Raw genomic sequence first — 18990 nt, forward strand, 5'->3', positions numbered from 1 at the left:
TGCGAGGGAGGGAATCGGACGGATTGATCCGGTGAGTCTGTACAGACCACCGGATCAATCCGCTGGACTGGATTCCAGCGGATAGATTTCTTAGCATGCTAAGAAATTTGTATCCGCTGGAAATCCATCGGCCCGAAAAATATCCGCGGATAAATATCCGCTGGGTCGTACACACCAGCGGATCTATCCGCTGAAACCGATCCGCGGATAAATTCCAGCGGATACATCCTCTCGTGTGTACGGGGCCTAAGAGGGAAGTTTCAGGGGAAAAACATTCCCCAGTCCTTGTGTATAACACACAGCCACAGTTTACCCTCTATTTTCAGGGTAAAAAAGTGAGTGTTATACGCCAATAAATACAGTATGTGATGCCAGAACACAGTGTTGTTGTTTTTCTTTATGTTGCCCTTGAAGCCACAAGAAAATTACCCTCATTCTGCTGTACAATTAAAAAAAAAAATTAAATGTAATTTTCTTTGTTAAATGTGCCTCATGGAAATACCTAGCTCCCCTTTTTTCACAAAAGTTTGCCTATTATTCTGCATTATTCATTATTCTTGAAAATTGCAAGAAGTCAGTATCAAGATCTGCTGTTAAGGATTTGACCAACCCCGACAGATTTGCCCATCCCTAAATACCACCAGCTTTTTTTTTTAGAAATAATATAACACTAACTTAATTTATATCTAAATAAAGAGAACGTAAACAAACAAAAAAAAAAGATTAGAAATTCAAGATAACTATTGAAAAAAAATCACTAGCAGTTGGTAAAACCATTGTTAATATATATATATATATATATATATATATATATATATATATATATATATATAATCTATCAATTCATAATTGCATACATTCACGCAAGATTGTAATTCTTTGATGTTTATTAAACACTGGAAATGGTTTATTGACATTTTAGAAGATACTTTTATGCCCAGTTACAACAAGAGCAGCTGGTGTCAAACACTAGACCTGTCTGGCAGGATTGCTGGTAGGTATTTCCATTTAGACAGTTAAAAAAGCCACTTTTGCTATTTGGGTTTGGATAAAGACCATTTGTTTTTCCGACACAGAAACTACTGCTGCCTCCGCTGCTGCCACCACTGCTGCCTCCGCTACTTCCGCTCCCGCTGTTTACAGTTGTTGATGCTGGTGCTACTGTTATAGTTGGCGTCTGGCAATCTGATTAGGAGATCATGTCAAAAATAATAATTTAATAATTGTATAAATCATGCAAAGTGTTTCAAACTATGTATATGTTTGCTTTTCTAGTTGTTATACTATAAACAAATAATAAAGGTTTTATTTTTTCAGAAAATCGGTAATACAACGACATATTAAATAAAAGGTAATTTTATGTCACAGAAGACAGCCAGTCACAGTTGTTCTTTTTGACTGCTTATATAATTTATTGTATACTCTACAATCAACTGTAAAGTCAGGGTCGGATTCAGGTAGATCCGCGCATTGTTACAGCGGCGCAGCGTATCGTATTTACGCTACACCGCCGTAAGTCAGAGAGGCAAGTGCTGTATTCACAAAGCACTTGCCTCCTAATTTACGGCGGCGTAGCGTAAATGGGGCCGGCGTAAGCGTGCCTAATTCAAATGAGGATGAGGGGGCGCGTTTTATGATAATTATTGTTGACCCGACGTGATTGACGTTTTTCCCGAATGGCGCATGCACCGTCTGTGGAATTTCCCAGTGTGCATTACTCCAAAGTAATGCACACGTCATGACGTCATTGGACGTCATTGGTTTCGACGTGAACGTAAATTACGTCCACCCCCATTCACGAAAAAGTTATTTATCGACCAAGCATTTCTCTTATCTTGCAATAGGTAATCCTCCTTTGAACCCTTCCACATACCATCAAATAATCATTAAGTCTGCAGGTCTTTATTAACTTGAATTCCATTTTGGTTAAGGAATATAACTAATGTCTCATCTCTCTAAGTCTACTAAACTTTTCCCATTTATACACTATATTGTCTACATCAACAGTAGCAGCTTGTTTGAGCAGGGTTCTTGTTCCTATTGTTTTATAATTTTGAGGATGTTATAACATAAAAAAATTACCATGACTGACAGAAAGAAAAATAGCACCTAAACTTAATAACTAGTGACTGTGCCTAAACTAGAATTCCACTGCCAAACAAGCCTTAAAACTTTTTATGTACTGTAGCAGAGCGTCCCAGAGAGAGCCTGGAAAAGTCCTGTTCGGGGTTTACACCTCTCCCAGGCTCCTCTCTTATACATTCAGGGATCTCTGAGCTCTGATCCAGTACGGGTGTTGGCCCTCTCCCCCAGGCCAATTTAAGCTCACCTGTGCAGACAGTCTTGGCTCTGCCCTGGGACACAGATAGTGTTGGTCTGTGAGAGCAAAGAGGTTGGTAACCAAAACTGTTAAGCAATCTATGTGGAAGCTGACAAGCTGTAGATTTGTTCAGCCTGGTAGTGAGGGCATGCATATTGTATAGTTAGAGCCGGGACACGGCTAGGCTTTTTGTTTAATTACTTTTGTTTTGTTTCTTCTCTGCACACTGTACAGCACCTGTAAAAAGACTTTGTATATAGCACCAATAAACACCCCTCTGTTTTCACTTATCCCATGGACTTGGTATCTGTGCCTGCTCATCCCAGGGAGCGTTTTGTACCTACTACCTATCCCCCAGCTTACAGTACATAGTGCAGAATACTCACTTGGGAAAGATATTCCCAGACTGGATTTCAGTGTGTTCATCAAAGGGTATTTTCCTTGGCCACAGAAATTGCCACTGAAGTCATCCAGGGGAAGAGCCCATACCATAGCACCTCCAAAGTTGTTCTTCATCAGCCACTCTGCCTATATGAGATAGAAGCCACAAGCAATTTTACTTAAATGAATAAACAGAAATAGAAAGATCACTAAAACCATTGTTAAAACATATATAAAGTCTAAAAAATCAACACAATATGGGGTTGGTTTATTAAAACTAGGGAGAGCAAAATCTGGTGCAGCTTTGTATAGAAACCAATTAGCTTTCAGTTTTCTTATTGTCAAAGTTTAATTGAACAAGCTGAAGTTAGAAACTGATTAGATACTATGCACATCTGCATCAGATTTAACACTCTCCAGTTTAAGTAAATCAACCCCTATGTGTCCTTAAACTCATATGCTCCATTTATCATGAAAAAACACAACAGTATCTATTGATTTTCACCTTGATCTTCCAACTCTTTGGGTTGTCATATCCAATCCATTCACTTCCTTTGTAGGCGTATGGGACTTCTTGTGGGCTGTTCCACACCTCTGTAGCTCCATTCAAAAATTCACAGATCTGTGGAAATATAAAAATGAATAAGTAACACTTCATCATGTCTTCTTTGTAAATAGTTTATGTGTAACACATAGCCAGTATATTTATGGTTAGAATTTATGGTAGGGGATAAATGTGCAAGTTTATATTTTTAAAAAGTGACATAATAGGCAATTATAAGGGATACCTTTGTTGTCAGGTTTTTTAGCCAAAATAAAATCTGGGCTTCTATACTTCCTACAAATCACTGCCATTTTAACTCTATAAGCTCACCTTAACCCTGTGAGACTAATTTTCTTGTGTTTGCTAAGCATTTTTTTTTTAAATAAATGTGCAACTGGCAGACACCAGTTGCAATCACAGCAAAGAGCAAGGGTGATACAACTGGGTTCATGCATGTTTCCTACCAAAGAAAACACGCATAATCAAATAAGTTTGAAATATACTGTAGTTTTTGTGTTTATTAAATTTTTATACAAATTAGCAAAAAGTGCCTACCTCTGTTTTCAACAAACAAGCCAACACATATGTTTTTTCACCTTAATGCATAGATTGCATTAAGGTGAAAAATGTTTTTCCTTTACAACTCCTTTAATGCCAGAAATAACAATGCACCATGCATTAAAAACAAATTTGCACATTTATGACCAGGTTGTCTGGTGGTATTGTTGTTTTTTTTGTATGTTTCTTTCTGTTTGTTGGTTTGTCTTAGGCCTCGTACACACGAGACATGTCCGCTCAGAGATTTCGGTCTGATGGTTGTACACACCATCAAACCGAAATCCCCACGCACAGGATACGCGGTGATGTCGCCGCGCCGTCGCCGCGACGATGACGCGGCGACGTGCGCGACCCTGGAAGGTCAATGCTTCCACGCATGCAAGGGCTTTCGGCCGAGCGGACATGTCCGGTAAGTCGTACAGACTTACAGGCTTCCAGCGGACATGTTTCTTAGCATGCTAAGAAACATTCGTCCGCTGGAAACCTGTCCGATCGGCCGGAAAATTGTCCGGTCGGCCGTACAGACGACCGAACTAGTCTGCTGAAACTGGTCCGCGGACCAGTTTCAGCAGACATGTTCGGCCGTGTGTACGAGGCCTTAAACTTAATAATAATATCTTTAAATAAAAAAAAAAAATTGCAATCCTTACTTTTGTTTTTCTGTATTTTGGAAAAAAACCTAACAAAGATTTGTCAGTAAAACAATTTTCAGTGTACCTCAAAGTATGCCATGAATCCAGCTTCCTGTGTGTATTTAGCACCTGGACCTCCACCTGAAGTTGGGGCACCAAGGCCATTGTTGGAAGGATTTGAGAGTGTGAAGGTTCGTCCATAGGCTGGGAACCCAACCATAAGCTTTTCTGGTGCAGCTCCATTATTCTTCCAGTAATTCATAGCATAATCCTGAAAATGATTTAAAAAATAAATACATCTGTTGAGGAAAAGGGATAGATTGTAAAATACATAAAAGATGATTATTAAAACCTACCACATTGAAGTAGATATAACCACCCTGATCAGCTGGGCCCTGGAAAAGGGGACTGTCCTCTCCTGTGAACCCTTCCCATGAACCACGTAGATCATATGTCATTACATTGATGAGGTCCAAGTATCTATTAATGGAACAGAATTTATTAAGACTTGCAAAACTCACTTCCATAACCATTAATGCCTTTCTAAATAGAATTATGCAGAATTTAAAGCACTGTTTCAAACCAAAACTTTCTTGAACAAAAATCTTATCTTTTATTACAGATTTTTGATAAAAATAACAATTTTTTGTTACATAGTTAGTCAGGTTGAAAAAAGACACAAGTCCATTCAGTTCAACCACATTTACATTGCAAAATACATTTTACAATAGGGGAAAATATGTAGGGCAGATCAAATGGGGCCAGATAGTAGTGGAGTAGGCAAGAGGAAAATCTGGTAGGGACATCATGGTGGGGAAAATTCAACGTGTACAGTATAAAAATAGTATTTAAATTATGATTCTACTTTTTCTGTGTTTGTGGATGACACAAATCTGTACTGTGTAATACAGTCCATGGAACTTATCTTAATTTGTTAAACTAACAATATGTGTTTGAGAGAATGCAGGGCAATGGAATTTCCATGTGGATAAATGTAAGTACTCTATTTGGGGGGTAAAATATGCAGACACTATTAGGCAGATTCAGGTATAGTTACGCCAGCATATCAGTTGATACGCCGTTCTAACTCTGAATCCGCGCCGTCCTACATTTAAGCGTATGCTCAAACTGAGATACGCTTAAATGTTGCTAAGATACGAGCGGCGTAAGTCTTCCTACGCCATCGTATCTTAGCTGTCTATTTATGCTGGCCACTAGGGGCGTGTACGCTGATTTACGCCTAGAATATGTAAATCAGCGAGATACGCCTATTCACGAACGTACGCTCGCCCGTCGCAGTAAAGATACGCCGTTTATGTAAGGCGTTTTCAGGCGTAAAGATAAACCACCAAAAAGATGGCGCAGCCAATGTTAAGTATAGACGTCGGAACCGCCGTCGAATTTCACGTCATTTGCGTAAATCGATTCAGAATAGGGCTGGGCGTAGGTTATGTTCACGTCGAAAGCATTGACTATTTGTGATGCGATTTGGAGCATGCGCAATGGGATACGTCCACGGACGGCCCATGCGCCGTTCGTTCAAAACGTCATTTACGCAGGGTCATGCTTTATTTACATAAAACACGCCCACCTCTTCACAATTTGAATTAGGCGCGCTTACCCCGGCACATTTACGCTACGCCATCGTAACTTAGGACGCAAGTGCTTTGTGAATACAGCACTTGCCTCTCTAACTTGCGGCGGCGTAACGTAAATTACATACGCTACGCCCGCACAACTTTAAGCCGCCGTACGTGAATCTGGCCATATGGGTGTAAATCTGGGGTTGAATTTGGCAGATTTGTTTGATTGAATGTGATGGCACATGTCCTTTTCAGCCTAAATATGTAACTATAAGTGATCTCTATATCACCCCCGAACGTTAAGCATTTGAGCTTTTCAGGAACTTCTGTGGATATGTTTATCAGTACTACACCTTTTAATTTACTAAATCTTCCTAGAGAAAGAAACTGAACACCGATAACAATTTAGAATTTATTAAATAATAAAAATTCTGCTGGGGAAAATAGGTTTAGTATTCTAAAATCAGATAAATATTGTTCTATATATAAATCTTCTAGGCACCTTTTAATAGTATATTCCGTCATTTACCCCCAGAAAATAGGATTTTATGCTCACCGTAAAATCTCTTTCTCTGAGTTCATGGATGGACACAGCCTTAATCTTGACATAGTGGGAATAGCCTATCTATCTTTAGGAGTGACTAGGCAGAAGTGTTAACTTCAAAGCAGAACCGCCCCACCCAGGGTGCAGTCCCACTGACTATATCCCCTTAGCCTACACCAAGCAAATCAGTTTGTAGCAAGCAGTACAGACAAAGAGGGGTGGGTGCTGTGTCCATTCATGAACTCAGAGAAAGAGATTTTACGGTGAGCATAAAATCCTATTTTCTCTTTCGTTCATGGATGGACACAGCCTTAATCTTGACATAGTGGGACGTCCCAAAGCAGTGTTAAAATGAGGGGTGGGAAGCTTAAAATTAAACTTCACCCCAAAACAAAACAGAGCTCCTCAACTGAGGAGTTGTAACAGCCGCCTGCAAAACTTTGCGGCCGAAGAAGCATCCGAAGATGCACTCACATCAACTTGTAAAGTTTAGTGAAAGTGTCACCGGACGACCAGGTCACCACCTTACACACCTGGGAAACAGACACTAGATGTCAGAAACCCCAAGAGGCACCATTGCCCTAGTCGAAAGCATCCTGATAGGGAGGCGCTGGACCCTTTATGGCGTAAGCCTGATCAGGATCTGTCAGGTCCACCTCGAAATGGTGGCCGATGAGACCGATGGGCCCTTCTTGGGACCAGCCACCGAAACAAACTGTGAGTCTGAACTCCGGAATGGAGCCGTAACAGACAAGTATCTTCTCCTTAGGATTCGACGGATGAGGACACAAGTATGGCAGTACAATGTCTTCCTTGAGATGGAAGGTCGAAATTACCTTAGGAAGAAAAAAGGCTGTGAATGCAGCACCACCTTATCCTTGTGGAAGATCAATAGGAAGCCTTTCATGACAAGGCTGCCAGCTCAGAGCCCGTCTTAACTGACCCAACAGCCACCAAAAGGACCACTTTCTGAGAAAGTGTCAACAAGGGAACTTCCCTAATGTTCTCAAACAGTGGTTCTGAGGCACCTAGAGGTCATGGCGTTAAAGCCATTGACTGTAAGGCAGGATGACCTATGGGATCTTGCAACAGCAGGTCCTCTCGTAGCGGTAGACGCCAAGGTGCGTCTGCTATTCAAATCCCCACAGAGGTAGTGAAGGATGGACCGGAGGGGCCACATGCCGAACCCCCTGTACAAATGTTCTCACTAGAGAGTGAGTCACCAGGGGTCGCTGAAAGAAAACAGCCAGGGCAGATATCTGCCCCTGAAATCGTGCTTAAGGGCTCTTTCACACGGAGCGGACCGTTTCTGGGTCCGCTCCGTGTGTCTCCGTCGGCTCAGCGGGGATCCCCGCTGAGCTGTCGGCGGATAGGGCGGTCCCCGCACACAGTGCAGGGACCGCCCTGTCTCAGCTCCGCTCTGCCCTATGGGGAACCGGATGCAGACGGACCGTCTGTCCGTCTGCATCCGTTCCGTTCCGCCGGACGGAAGAAAAATAGGGTTTTCTTCCGTCCGAAAACCGGATCCCGACGGACGCGGACGTTAGCGGATGCTCCATCCGCTAACGGACGCGATCCCATAGGGATGTATTACAAGTCCATTAACGGACTTGTAATAACGGACAGGCGGAGCGGACATCTGAAAGGGGCCTAAGCAAGCTCTTTGGTCCACCCCACGCTGTAAGAACAGCAGGACTCTGGACACTATATGAGTCCGAGGATTCCACTTAAAGCGGTCCTCCACCCTAAAGTGGAGTCCCGCTGATCGGAAACCTCCCCCCCTCCGGTGTCACTTTTGACACCTTTCAGGGGGGAGGGGGGTGCAGACACCTGTCTAAAGACAGGTATTTGCACCCACTTCCGGCCACACGATACGGGCGAAAGACGGGCATTCCGTCACATCCCGTCTGTCGCCCGTTGTGTGCTGGGAACACTCGGCTCCCAGCACACAGCGTGTGAGCCAATCGGCGGGCGCAGCGCGACTCGCGCATGCGCCGTAGGGAACCGGGCAGTGAAGCCGCAGCGCTTCACTTCCTGGTTCCCTCAGCGTGGATGGCGGGGGGAGCAGCAGAGTGACGAGCGATCGCTCGTGCTCTGCTGCGATCGGCGCTGGACTCCAGGACAGGTAAGTGTCCTATTATTAAAAGTCAGCAGCTGCAGTATTTGTAGCTGCTGACTTTTAATATTTTGTTCCCATGGCACATCCGCTTTAATTTCCTTGCAAAGGGCTAAGTAAGCTCTCCAAGTGCGATAATAAATCCTCCTAGAGGACAACTTCCTAGCCTTCCTCATGGTAGGAATCACAGAATCCGACAGGCCCCGGTTCTCTTAGTACCTGGCTTTCAATAGCCATGCCGTTAAGCCAGCGACTGTAAAGCAGGATTCAGTATGGGACCTTGTGACAGCAGGTACTCTCTCAGCGGTAGACACCAAGGGATGTCTGCTACTAGCCGCACTAGATTGGCGTACCAAGGACACCAAGGCCAATCCGGAGCAATTAGGATCACAGGAATCCCCTCTGCCTCCACTCTGCGCAGCAGAAGAGGCAGGAGCTTTAGAGGAGGGAAGGCATAGATTAGCCGGTACTGACTCCACGGCGCCACTAACGCATCTGTCGCGTCCGCCCATGGGTCACTTGACCTGGCCACAAACCTCAATACCTTCCGATTTGAGTCGAGACGCCAGGAGATCTACGTCTGGCGTGCCCCATCTTGGGCAAAGGAGCAGAAACACCTCCAGGTATAGAATCTTCCATACAACCTTAGAAGTAATATAAAGTAGAATGCTACAGCTACCATTTTAACATTGAATCTTCAATCCACCATTATAATATAATGTAATTGCTACAGCTACCATAACATCCTCAGCCTCTATTGTAAATAAATCAAACAGTTGGGATATAGCAGATAATCTGGCATCTGATCCAGTCCTAATGCCGCGTACACACCATCACTTTATGTGATGAAAAAAAATGACGTTTTTAAAAACGTCACTTTAATTGACTGTGTGTGGGGGAAAACTTCGTTTTATGTCTTGTAAAAAACAACCAAAAAAAATTGAAGTATGCTTCAATTTTATGTGTCGTTTTTCAAAAGTGCACTTTTTACTTCACAGAAATTGACCGTGTGTAGCAAAAAACGTCGTTTTCTAAGACGTTTTTTCATCCACGCATGCCCAGAAGCTACTTATGAAGCAAGCTTCAATGGTAAAACGTGGTGGAACGTAACCTCACTTTGCAAGATCATTGTGAGAAAACGATGGTGTGTAGGCAACTTCGTCTTTGAAAATTGAAGTTTCAAAAACGTCATTTTTTACTTCACAGAAAGTGTCGTTTTTTTTCATCACATAAAGTGATGGTGTGTACGCGGCATTAGAGTATTTGCATCAATGTTTATTAAAATATCGTTTCCAAAAAAAGAACATTTATATAAAACTGTTTTCACCAAGTTTAAATGCAATGAAGTGAAGGTGGCAGGCTTTCTAATACACTGTATACATTTATGGGCACTTACTGAGATAACTGGGGAATCTGGTATGCATTTTCAATTGTTGACTTGCCAGCAGACACTGCAGCAGACATGAGTAGACGAGGTCTGTTGGTTTGACTTGCTTCCTGAACAAACGCAGCATTCATTTCCTACAGAAGAGAAGAAATATTAATAAAAAGCAGAACTGTCTACACCTGTATAAAAACGAAATATAGAGCAAATATTGGATGCTTGCCTATTTAAAGAACACATGTGCTGAAAGAAACATTTAAGCTGCCATTACTGTCCTTACCTCAGGTAAATGCTATTTGCCAAGATATCATTCTGATCTAATGGCTTCAGTGACTCAAAACGAATAATACTAACAATAATAGTATTATCAATAAATTTGACTTAACAAAAAAAAAATAGAAAACTAAAATTTTGCCTCAAAAAAAAAAAAAAAAATGATGATATTTCTCAACAGCATTTTTCAGTTTGAACAAGTGGCATGTATTGTGTGTTTTTCTGCTAATATAACAGATCTCTGGAGCTTACCATTACCACCATGAGCATTATTTTCATCATGTGATCCACAGTGTCCTCTTCTGAAGTATGCCAGGGGGGTAAATTATAAGAAATGTAACATGCATTTCCAATTCATTACTAATGAATGCTATGCATTACTACCGGTAATTATGATTATTGCGAGAAACTCAAGGGAATGCTTCAAAAGTGTTTAATAAGTGATTTCCCTGATCCTTTTACAATATGTCTTTATAGTGTTTTACACATTACAAGGAAGAGGTCCAGCACTTCTTCTATAGTGTCTCTCATCATAACAAGGGCATCAAAGCAAGCAACCGCAATTCAATATCACTGTAAATGTTCTACAGCAGTAGTCATCAAACCCTGTCCTCAGGGCCCACTAACAAGCCAGGTTTGCAAGATAACTGAAATACATCACAGGTGATATAATTTGCTGCTCAGTGATTGCAGTATTCTAGTCTGCATCTCCCCAAGGTAATACATAAAATCTGGCCCATTAGTGGGCCCTGAGGACAGGGTTGATGACCACTGCTCTACAGTATGGTGGAAAATAATATGTTAAAGGACCACACAGTGAAGAAAAAAAAAACTTGCACCTGCTATTTTAAAAAATGTATCACCTAAAGTGGATGTAAACCCGATTTATGAAATTTAACCTGGGCACATTTATCTGTAGTGTTTACTTATCTCTCTCCAAAGCCCTAAATCCTGTGTCTTTCTGCTCCTTCATTTCTCTGTTATCAGCATGATAGCTTCTGACAAGTTCTCTGACACAGGAGATAAAAAGCAGCAAAAAATTTGTATTGGGTAGTTTGCTATAAATAAATTAGCAGATAGATGATCTATTCACAACACAGCTCTGCATGTTTTTTTCTTGCTCTGTCTATGTTGAGGGGGGATGTGTGCCTTTCCTCCAATCAGCTGTCACACATGCCAAGACTCCCTTCCCACTGCTGAAAAAATTCTAACACAATGTTTACATTTTAAAGAATATAGCAAACTGAAGACAGCAGATATGCATGTAAAACTTATGTAGGGAGATGTGTTTAATTTCTGTGTATCATCTGAGGCTGTTCACTTCACTGGGTATAGCAGAGTGTTTATATCCACTTTAAAGCACTCATCTGACCTAGTCCTAAAACATTACCCTCAGCAAAATGTCACAAAGAGATTGTGACTTTATACTTTATACTTTGCAATTGAAAATCAGATTGTGCAAACACCAACATGAGCTGATATAAGCAGAAAGTGGTAGGATACAATTTGTGAAAGCACAAAGGTTCATTGGGTGTACACGGACTTTCATGACAGCTAGATTGCTTGTGAAACAATTTATTTTGTGCAAAGGAATGTGATGTATAGTGGCCCTGAGAATCAAAGTACCAACAGTGCAACAAAACTAATGAAAATGGTTCCTGGTTATTGTTTGTAAGCAAATATGCAAGGCTGGGGTCAAAAGATTCTTCTACCAAAAACTGAAATGGGTAGTAATCTACAAGGCAAGCTTCTTGTAATGAAGAAATAGGCATAAAAACATTGTGTAACACTGCCCTAATTGTGAGCTTTTAATTGCTTTATGTGCTTTATACCTGCAGTAGGACAGAGAAGAGCTGCTGGGTTTCTGGAGGACTTCCTCTGTCTGAGTCTCCAGGATACTCCCAGTCAATATCCAGGCCATCAAAGCCATACTGCCTCAGAAAACTGATTACAGAATTGATAAAAGTCTGACGGTTTGCAGAACTGGAAACCATGGTGTTAAACCTGAAATAAAGGCAATATGTTGTTTTGTTGTAAGTGACCGATTTAAGCTTATTTTGAGGACTCAAGTAACATGTATGACAAATAATATCTTATTACCCAGAGGTTCCATAGTTCCAGCCTCCAACAGATAGAAGTGTTTTCAGTTCACTGTTGCTGTAAACAAAAAACAGGTGGACATTTTTCGTGGTTGATAACCAATACAATATTCAATAACTGCAATTTTTAATCAAAGACAAAATTGCTGGAGATGTCAAGAAGAAAAAAAGGGACTACATATTTTTTGTCTTGTCCAAAGTAGGAAAAAAATTGCACCCTGCTCTATTTCTCCTCCATGTCTAGAATATTCCGGAGAAAACGTATAACAAATTAGTCCTACACCACCTCTTTAATGCTGCCAAATCGTGCATTGCACTGCGTTGGAGAGACTCGTGACCTCCCTCGGTCTCGCTCTGGCTCTCGAAAGTTAAGGAAGTGAACAAGATGGAAAACCTGTTACATTCAGCCCAAAACAGGCATGAGGCTTATTCCAAAACCTGGGCCCATTGGAACATATTCACATTCTCGGAGGAAGGGAAGGCCCGCTTCGGAACTTGAGCGTACTTTGACACTGTATATTAAAGCGGAGTTCCACCCTCTTTCAAAACATAGCTTCATCCCCTGTAGGTCTGTCCCCTTATGACGTTTTGGCATATATTTATTTTTTAAACTCAGTTATATTGTATTCCGTTTTTCATTCCCGCCGCGGCGGCAGCTGCCTCGGGGTCATCCACGGACCGCTATGCCTCCTGGGAGAATACATTGCAGAATTGCAGAGGAATCAGCGCGATGTCGGGGGGGCGGGACTAGCCCAGCAGCTAAAAACACCAACACCAGCCAATGGTATGGGATCTGGGCGGGCCGCTACGTGTATGTAGCCCCACCCACTTTCTTAAGCAGCCCAATCATTGGCTGATGTTTGATATCTGCATGCCCCCCCCCCCGACTTCACGCTGACAGCTGGTCTCTGCATTCAGTTACATATAGTGTAACTGAAGCAGACAAATCGGCTCAGTGTGAAACTGCCAGTACCAAGCAGTGACACCTGCCAGTGACACCAGCCACTATCAATCAGTGCCTGCCAGTGACACCAGCCAGTACCAATCAGTGCCTGCCAGTGACACCAGCCAGTACCAATCAGTGCCTGCCAGTGACACCAGCCAGTACCAACCAGTGCCTGCCAGTGACACCAGCCAGTACCAACCAGTGACACCAGCCAGAACCAACCAGTGACACCTGCCAGTGACACCAGCCAGTACCAATCAGTGCCTTCCAGTGCCACCCAGTGACACCAGCCACTACCAAGCAGTGCCACCTGCCAGTGACACCAGTGACCTTATTTTGTAAAGTAAACGTTTACAGATAGTCCCCGAGTTACGAACATCCAACTTGCGAACGACTCCTACTTACGAACGGGAGGCTGCGTGGCCACTTTTCGACGGCGGGCACATTCGACTGGACCTTTTCGACGGTGGGCACATTTGACAGAACCTTTTCTACGGTGGGCACATTTGACGGGAACTTTTCGACGGCGGGCACATTCGACGAGACCTTTTCGACGGCGGGCACATTTGACGGGATTTTTTCAACGGCGGGCACATTCGACTGAACATCGGAAAGCAACGTATGTGACGTTCTGCGCATGCTGTTCCGACTTACGAACATATTCGACCTAAGAGGAAAACCTACAGTCCCTAACCCGTTTGTAACTCGGGGACTGCCTGTATGGGGAACTGTGTCAAATCCATTTGCAAAATCCAGATATACCACATCTACGGGCCTTCTTTTATCTAGATGGCAACTCCTCTCCTCATAGAAGGTTAATAGATAATAGATTGGTTTTGCAAGAACGATTCTTCATGAATCCATGCCGATTACTGCTAATGATACCGTTCTCATTACTAAAATTGTGTACATAGTGCCTTATCATCCCCTCCGAGAGCTTACATAGTACTGATGTTAGGCTAACTGGCCTGTAATTCCCAGGGACGTATTTTGGGCCCTTTTTAATTATTCGTGCTACATTCAGCTGGTACCTTTCCAGTCAGTAGACTGTCAGTAAAAATTAGGAACAATGGTCTGGCAATTACTTGACTGAGTTCCCTAAGTACCCTCGGGTGCAAGCCATCTGGTCCCGGTATTTCATAATTTAAGTTTCCCAGGTCTAATTTTAATTCTTTCCTCTGCTAACCATGGAGGTGCTTCCTGTGATGTGTCATTAGGATAGACACTGCCGTTTTAGTTACTGAAGCCCCCCAATTCCTTTGTGAAGACAGAGGGAAAGACTAAATTCAATACCTTCGCCATCTCCCCATCCTTTGTAACCAAATGTCCTTCCTCATTCGTTATGGTGCCAATATGGTCTGTCCTCCCTTTTTTACTGTTTATATACTTAAAGAATTTCTTGTGATTTTTTTTTGCTCTCCTCTGCTATGTGTCTTTCATGTTCTATCTTAGCCACCCTAATTGCACCCCTACATTTCTTGTTGCATTCTTTATAAAGTCTGAATGCTGATGATGATCCCTCAACCCTATCATTTTTGAAGGCCTTCTCCTTTGCTTTTATATGCATTTTTACATTGTAGTTAAGCCATCCAGGACTTTTACTCACTAATTCAAAACAATTACCCAATGGGATGCATATTTAATAAGCTCTTAAAGCAAACCCATTTCTCCTCCATGTTCTTTGTTCCTAAGATTTTATCCCAACTTATGCCTTCTAGCAAGGTTCGTCGTTTACTGAAATTGGCTCGTTTGAAATTCAGTGTCTTTGTTTCCTATTTGTTTGATTGATACTGAAGCCAATTGACCTGTGATCGCGGTTACCTAAATTGCCCCGTATTTCCACATCTGTGATCAAGTCTGTATTGTTGGTAATCAGTAGATCTTGTTATTGCTGGGTTTTCCAGAAGGGGTCACTTCATGCATGCATCCTTCTAATGTGATCTACTGATCTGTGAATGCTGGATACTTTAAATAAAGAATAAAAAAAATGTGTATCTCAAATTAAACTATCAGTGAACTGTCCTGTCATCTTTTGTTTATTTGGTAGCTGAATAAAGTATAATTACTGGCTAAATCCAAAATGTAGGTTTACATACTATTTTTTCAGGCCATTGAAGGAAGCATAGAGGGTTGGATCATTCCATTCAAACGTCTGAATCTGGTTGTTGGTCATAGTCGCAAAGGCGTAGATCAGGTGAGTACACATGCAGGGGTCCACATTATCTGGCATGTACTTTGCAGCTCCAGGGTAGTACTGGGCCCAGTTTGTAAAGTAGCATACCAACTTGAAAGAAGAGCCTGGTTAGGTAAGGAAAGAATGATAGACAATGCAGCACTAAAAAGTGAATCGCTTCTACAAAAATGCTATATACTGTAGTGTAAAATAATGACATTTGCACAATTTTTAGGAACAAAATATAAAATGGTTCTGTAATAAAAGGAAGAAGGCAAGTGGGCTTTCAGAGGTACTTCTAGCATGAAAAAAGCCCAGACGTTTGATTGGGCTGATGCTAAGCAGTGGGCATAGCTTGTGGTTTGTTTAGGCAGGCCACCCGTGCAGTAGCCAGTACAGAGCAGATGGCACATGCTGTGCCTGACCTATGTCCTGAAGAATGCTGAGTGTTCTTGGGTGTAAGATTATCTTTCAAAGTACAATATGGGTGCAATTGAGGAGCCATATTAGTTGCCTAGATCCAGTTTTACACTAATGTAGTGCCAAGGATGACCAGATTTCCCCAAATGGGTTGCACTCACACCATAAGATGCATAAAGTCAAACAATGTAGTTCAAGTTGTGAGAACTGTAATTTAGAAATCAAGCACTTGATCAAGCTTATTTTCCTGGCAAGGGATGCGGTAACCCAAGCTGAGCATGTATGACCTTTCTGTGCATTAAACAGCTCTTTTCATTGGTTTCTAAATTCAATACATACATAAACAAGGTTGTTACAATCAGTGCTGTGTCTTATGCTACCTCAGTACGGTTGCTGTATGCAATATAGGGTTCCAGGCTTTTGCCTTGATATGTTTTAGGATATGTCTTCCTTGGAGCTGAATGCAGAAGATGATAATGGTTCACCTTTACTCAGAACACTCTCCCTAATAGTTTCCTTTTAGGGGAAACAGTGAAAATCAAAGGGAAGACATAGCCCAAACAATGCACGGAATAAATATGTATTTAGTGTGTGCCTTTATGTTTCTTGGGCTATGTCCTAATGGGAGTTAGATCCAGAAGATGACAATACTTCACCTTCACCACTCTCCCCAAAGGGTCCCTTTCAGGGGAAAAACAATGTAAGTCATTGGGGAGGCATGGTTCAAACTTTGTATACAATGAAGTAGTATGTGTTGAGCTTGTGCCTTGATGCATCTTAGGCTATATCTTCATAGAAGTTGGATGCAGAAGATGAACGTGCTTCATCTTTGCTCAGGACACTCTACCAACTTACTCCCTTTTAAGGGAAATTATATCAGGGGAAGCATGGCCCAAACATTGCATGCAATGAAATATGTATTGAGCTATTTAAGCACAAGGTCAGACCCCATATTTGAAGGCACTTGGAAAGTATCAGAAAAGCCTTCCTCTTTGAGACAAGTTTTTGGGAAAAATAAACCAGCTGCATTCATTAAACTTAGCCGCAAGTGTAAGTAGTTTTGTCCATTTACCTGGGCACTAATTATTATTAAAAATTATTGGATAAAAAAACGAATTAGGCAATATTTTTTTTTACTTACCTAACTGCACATGCAGTAGGAGGGCCAAACCTGAAATATAAATATTTAGGGAAAAGATGAGTAATATCACCACAAGCAAAAAGACCTCGGATTATATCGGAGTGAGTTATGAGAAATTTACCCGCTAGCAGCAGCTTGTTCATCTTGACGAAGTAGGCACCTTAATGTCAGCTCTCACTTATATAGGCATCAGTGACCTTGAATTTCTCAAAGAATGACCTGCACACATTGCTTTTATTGACATCAAAGATAAAGCATGATTTTAAATATGTAATTACTGTACTGTACTGTGTGTTTCATATTTTAGGTCAAGTTGCTTACACTAGCTAGCTGGATGTGCCCCAATACAAATCATTCAATCTGAGATGTTGGTTAGAATTATGACACTGGCAAAGTTTATAAAGGCAAACTAATCAGATGTTATGTAAGAAACTGCTTATCAGAAAATATGTATGCATCATATCTTTGAATCAGCTTCTAGGTTTCCAGCTTACAAATACGAAAGACATTGGATGATGTTCTGCAAAACATGTTATACTTACCTCCACTGTGCAGTTAGTTTTACACAGAGTGGCCCCGATCCTGCTGTTCTGGGGTCCCACGGCGTCTCTGGAAGCTCTTTCCCGAGGGAGTTAGTATTCGGGCACGCTCCCGTGTAATACAGTGTATGACTCGGCTCCGCCCCCCGATGTGGCGCGCCATTGGATTTGATTGACAGCAGCACGAGCCAATGGCTGCGCTGCCATCAATCTATCCAATGAAGAGCCGAGATGCCCGGGCAACGAAGGAGCGCGTTCACGACGCAGGACTTTCCAGGGCTCAGGGAAGTAAACTGGGCTGGGGGGCTGCTAATCGTCTGATGTTTTTTCACCTTAATGCATAGAATGCATTAAGGTGAAAACATTTTTACCTTTACAACCCCTTTTAAGCATGGGCATGTGGCAAAACACATCAGTAAAACAATGTTTTCAATATTCTGATTAACAATAAAAAGGATCCCCACTGTTCGCTTACAAGAAGTTGGTGTTGAGACACTTGGTTAACGCTGCCAGGGCATGTATTCCCCCTTGTGGAAATCGCCATATCTACCTACTTCATGGCAATGGCTTTTTAACCACTTTTTTCCCCAAAAATAGAGCTTTCTTTTGGTGGTATATGATCACCTCTATGGTTTATATTTTTTGCTTTAAACGAAAAATACAGAAAATTTGGAAAAAATTATATTTTCTTTGAAAAAGTCTATTGAACGAAACGCATCAGGTGACCCAGCAGCATCATACGTCACACGTCGGTGTCACTTCCGGGTAACGAGCTAAGCGAGGTGTGGAACGCAAGCCGATGCACCTCACGCTCGCCATTGCAGCGGTATCACAGCACATACCCAGTGTTTTGACTGCCTGACTTCTAGTGACCAGCTCCACTGTTATCTGGAGTTGTTATCTTGCCTGCAAGCAAGCTTTTTTGTTTTATTTCTACTTTTTGGATACTGTATATATTTTTTAATAAATTACTCTTGGTACTACTCTATGTGGGATTTTTTCTTCCATTTTTTCCATTTTAAATCACATCACACGTGGTTCCCGTACCAGCGCTGAGGACATCATCATCAAGACAGCTGGTAAGCTAGCAGCAGACCCCTTCCGAGTTCAGAAGGCTCAACACCCCCTTGTGGGGACGTCTATCTGGTAAGTGGGGACACAGCAGGGGTGAGCACAGATTACAGATTGGAGAACAACAAACAGAAATTGATCCTTCTCTTCATTGCCTATTTCACCTGTCCACATTCAATATAATATGCTGTACTGTCACAGATATTGCTGTTTTTTGCATGAGTGGACACTGGAGTTTACAGTCTCTTTGTTTATCAAAATTGCGC

General features: G+C 41.9%; 1 protein-coding gene across 1 annotated transcript; it reads right to left on the minus strand.

Moving 5' to 3' along the window:
- Positions 1 to 872: 872 nt before the first annotated feature.
- LOC120927196 (acidic mammalian chitinase-like) lies at positions 873 to 17311 on the minus strand. The gene is made up of 11 exons (XM_040337708.1): positions 17236 to 17311; positions 17115 to 17144; positions 15477 to 15678; positions 12436 to 12492; positions 12168 to 12339; positions 10075 to 10199; positions 4792 to 4915; positions 4521 to 4706; positions 3207 to 3323; positions 2707 to 2848; positions 873 to 1185 (listed from the first exon to the last, which is right to left on the minus strand). The coding sequence occupies exons 1-11, from the start codon at positions 17255 to 17257 to the stop codon at positions 932 to 934; spliced, it is 1431 nt and encodes a 476-aa protein (XP_040193642.1). The 5' UTR covers positions 17258 to 17311; the 3' UTR covers positions 873 to 931.
- Positions 17312 to 18990: the final 1679 nt, after the last annotated feature.

Source organism: Rana temporaria, chromosome 2 (genome assembly GCF_905171775.1).
Source record: "Rana temporaria chromosome 2, aRanTem1.1, whole genome shotgun sequence".
In the NCBI taxonomy this organism is placed as follows: domain Eukaryota; kingdom Metazoa; phylum Chordata; class Amphibia; order Anura; family Ranidae; genus Rana; species Rana temporaria.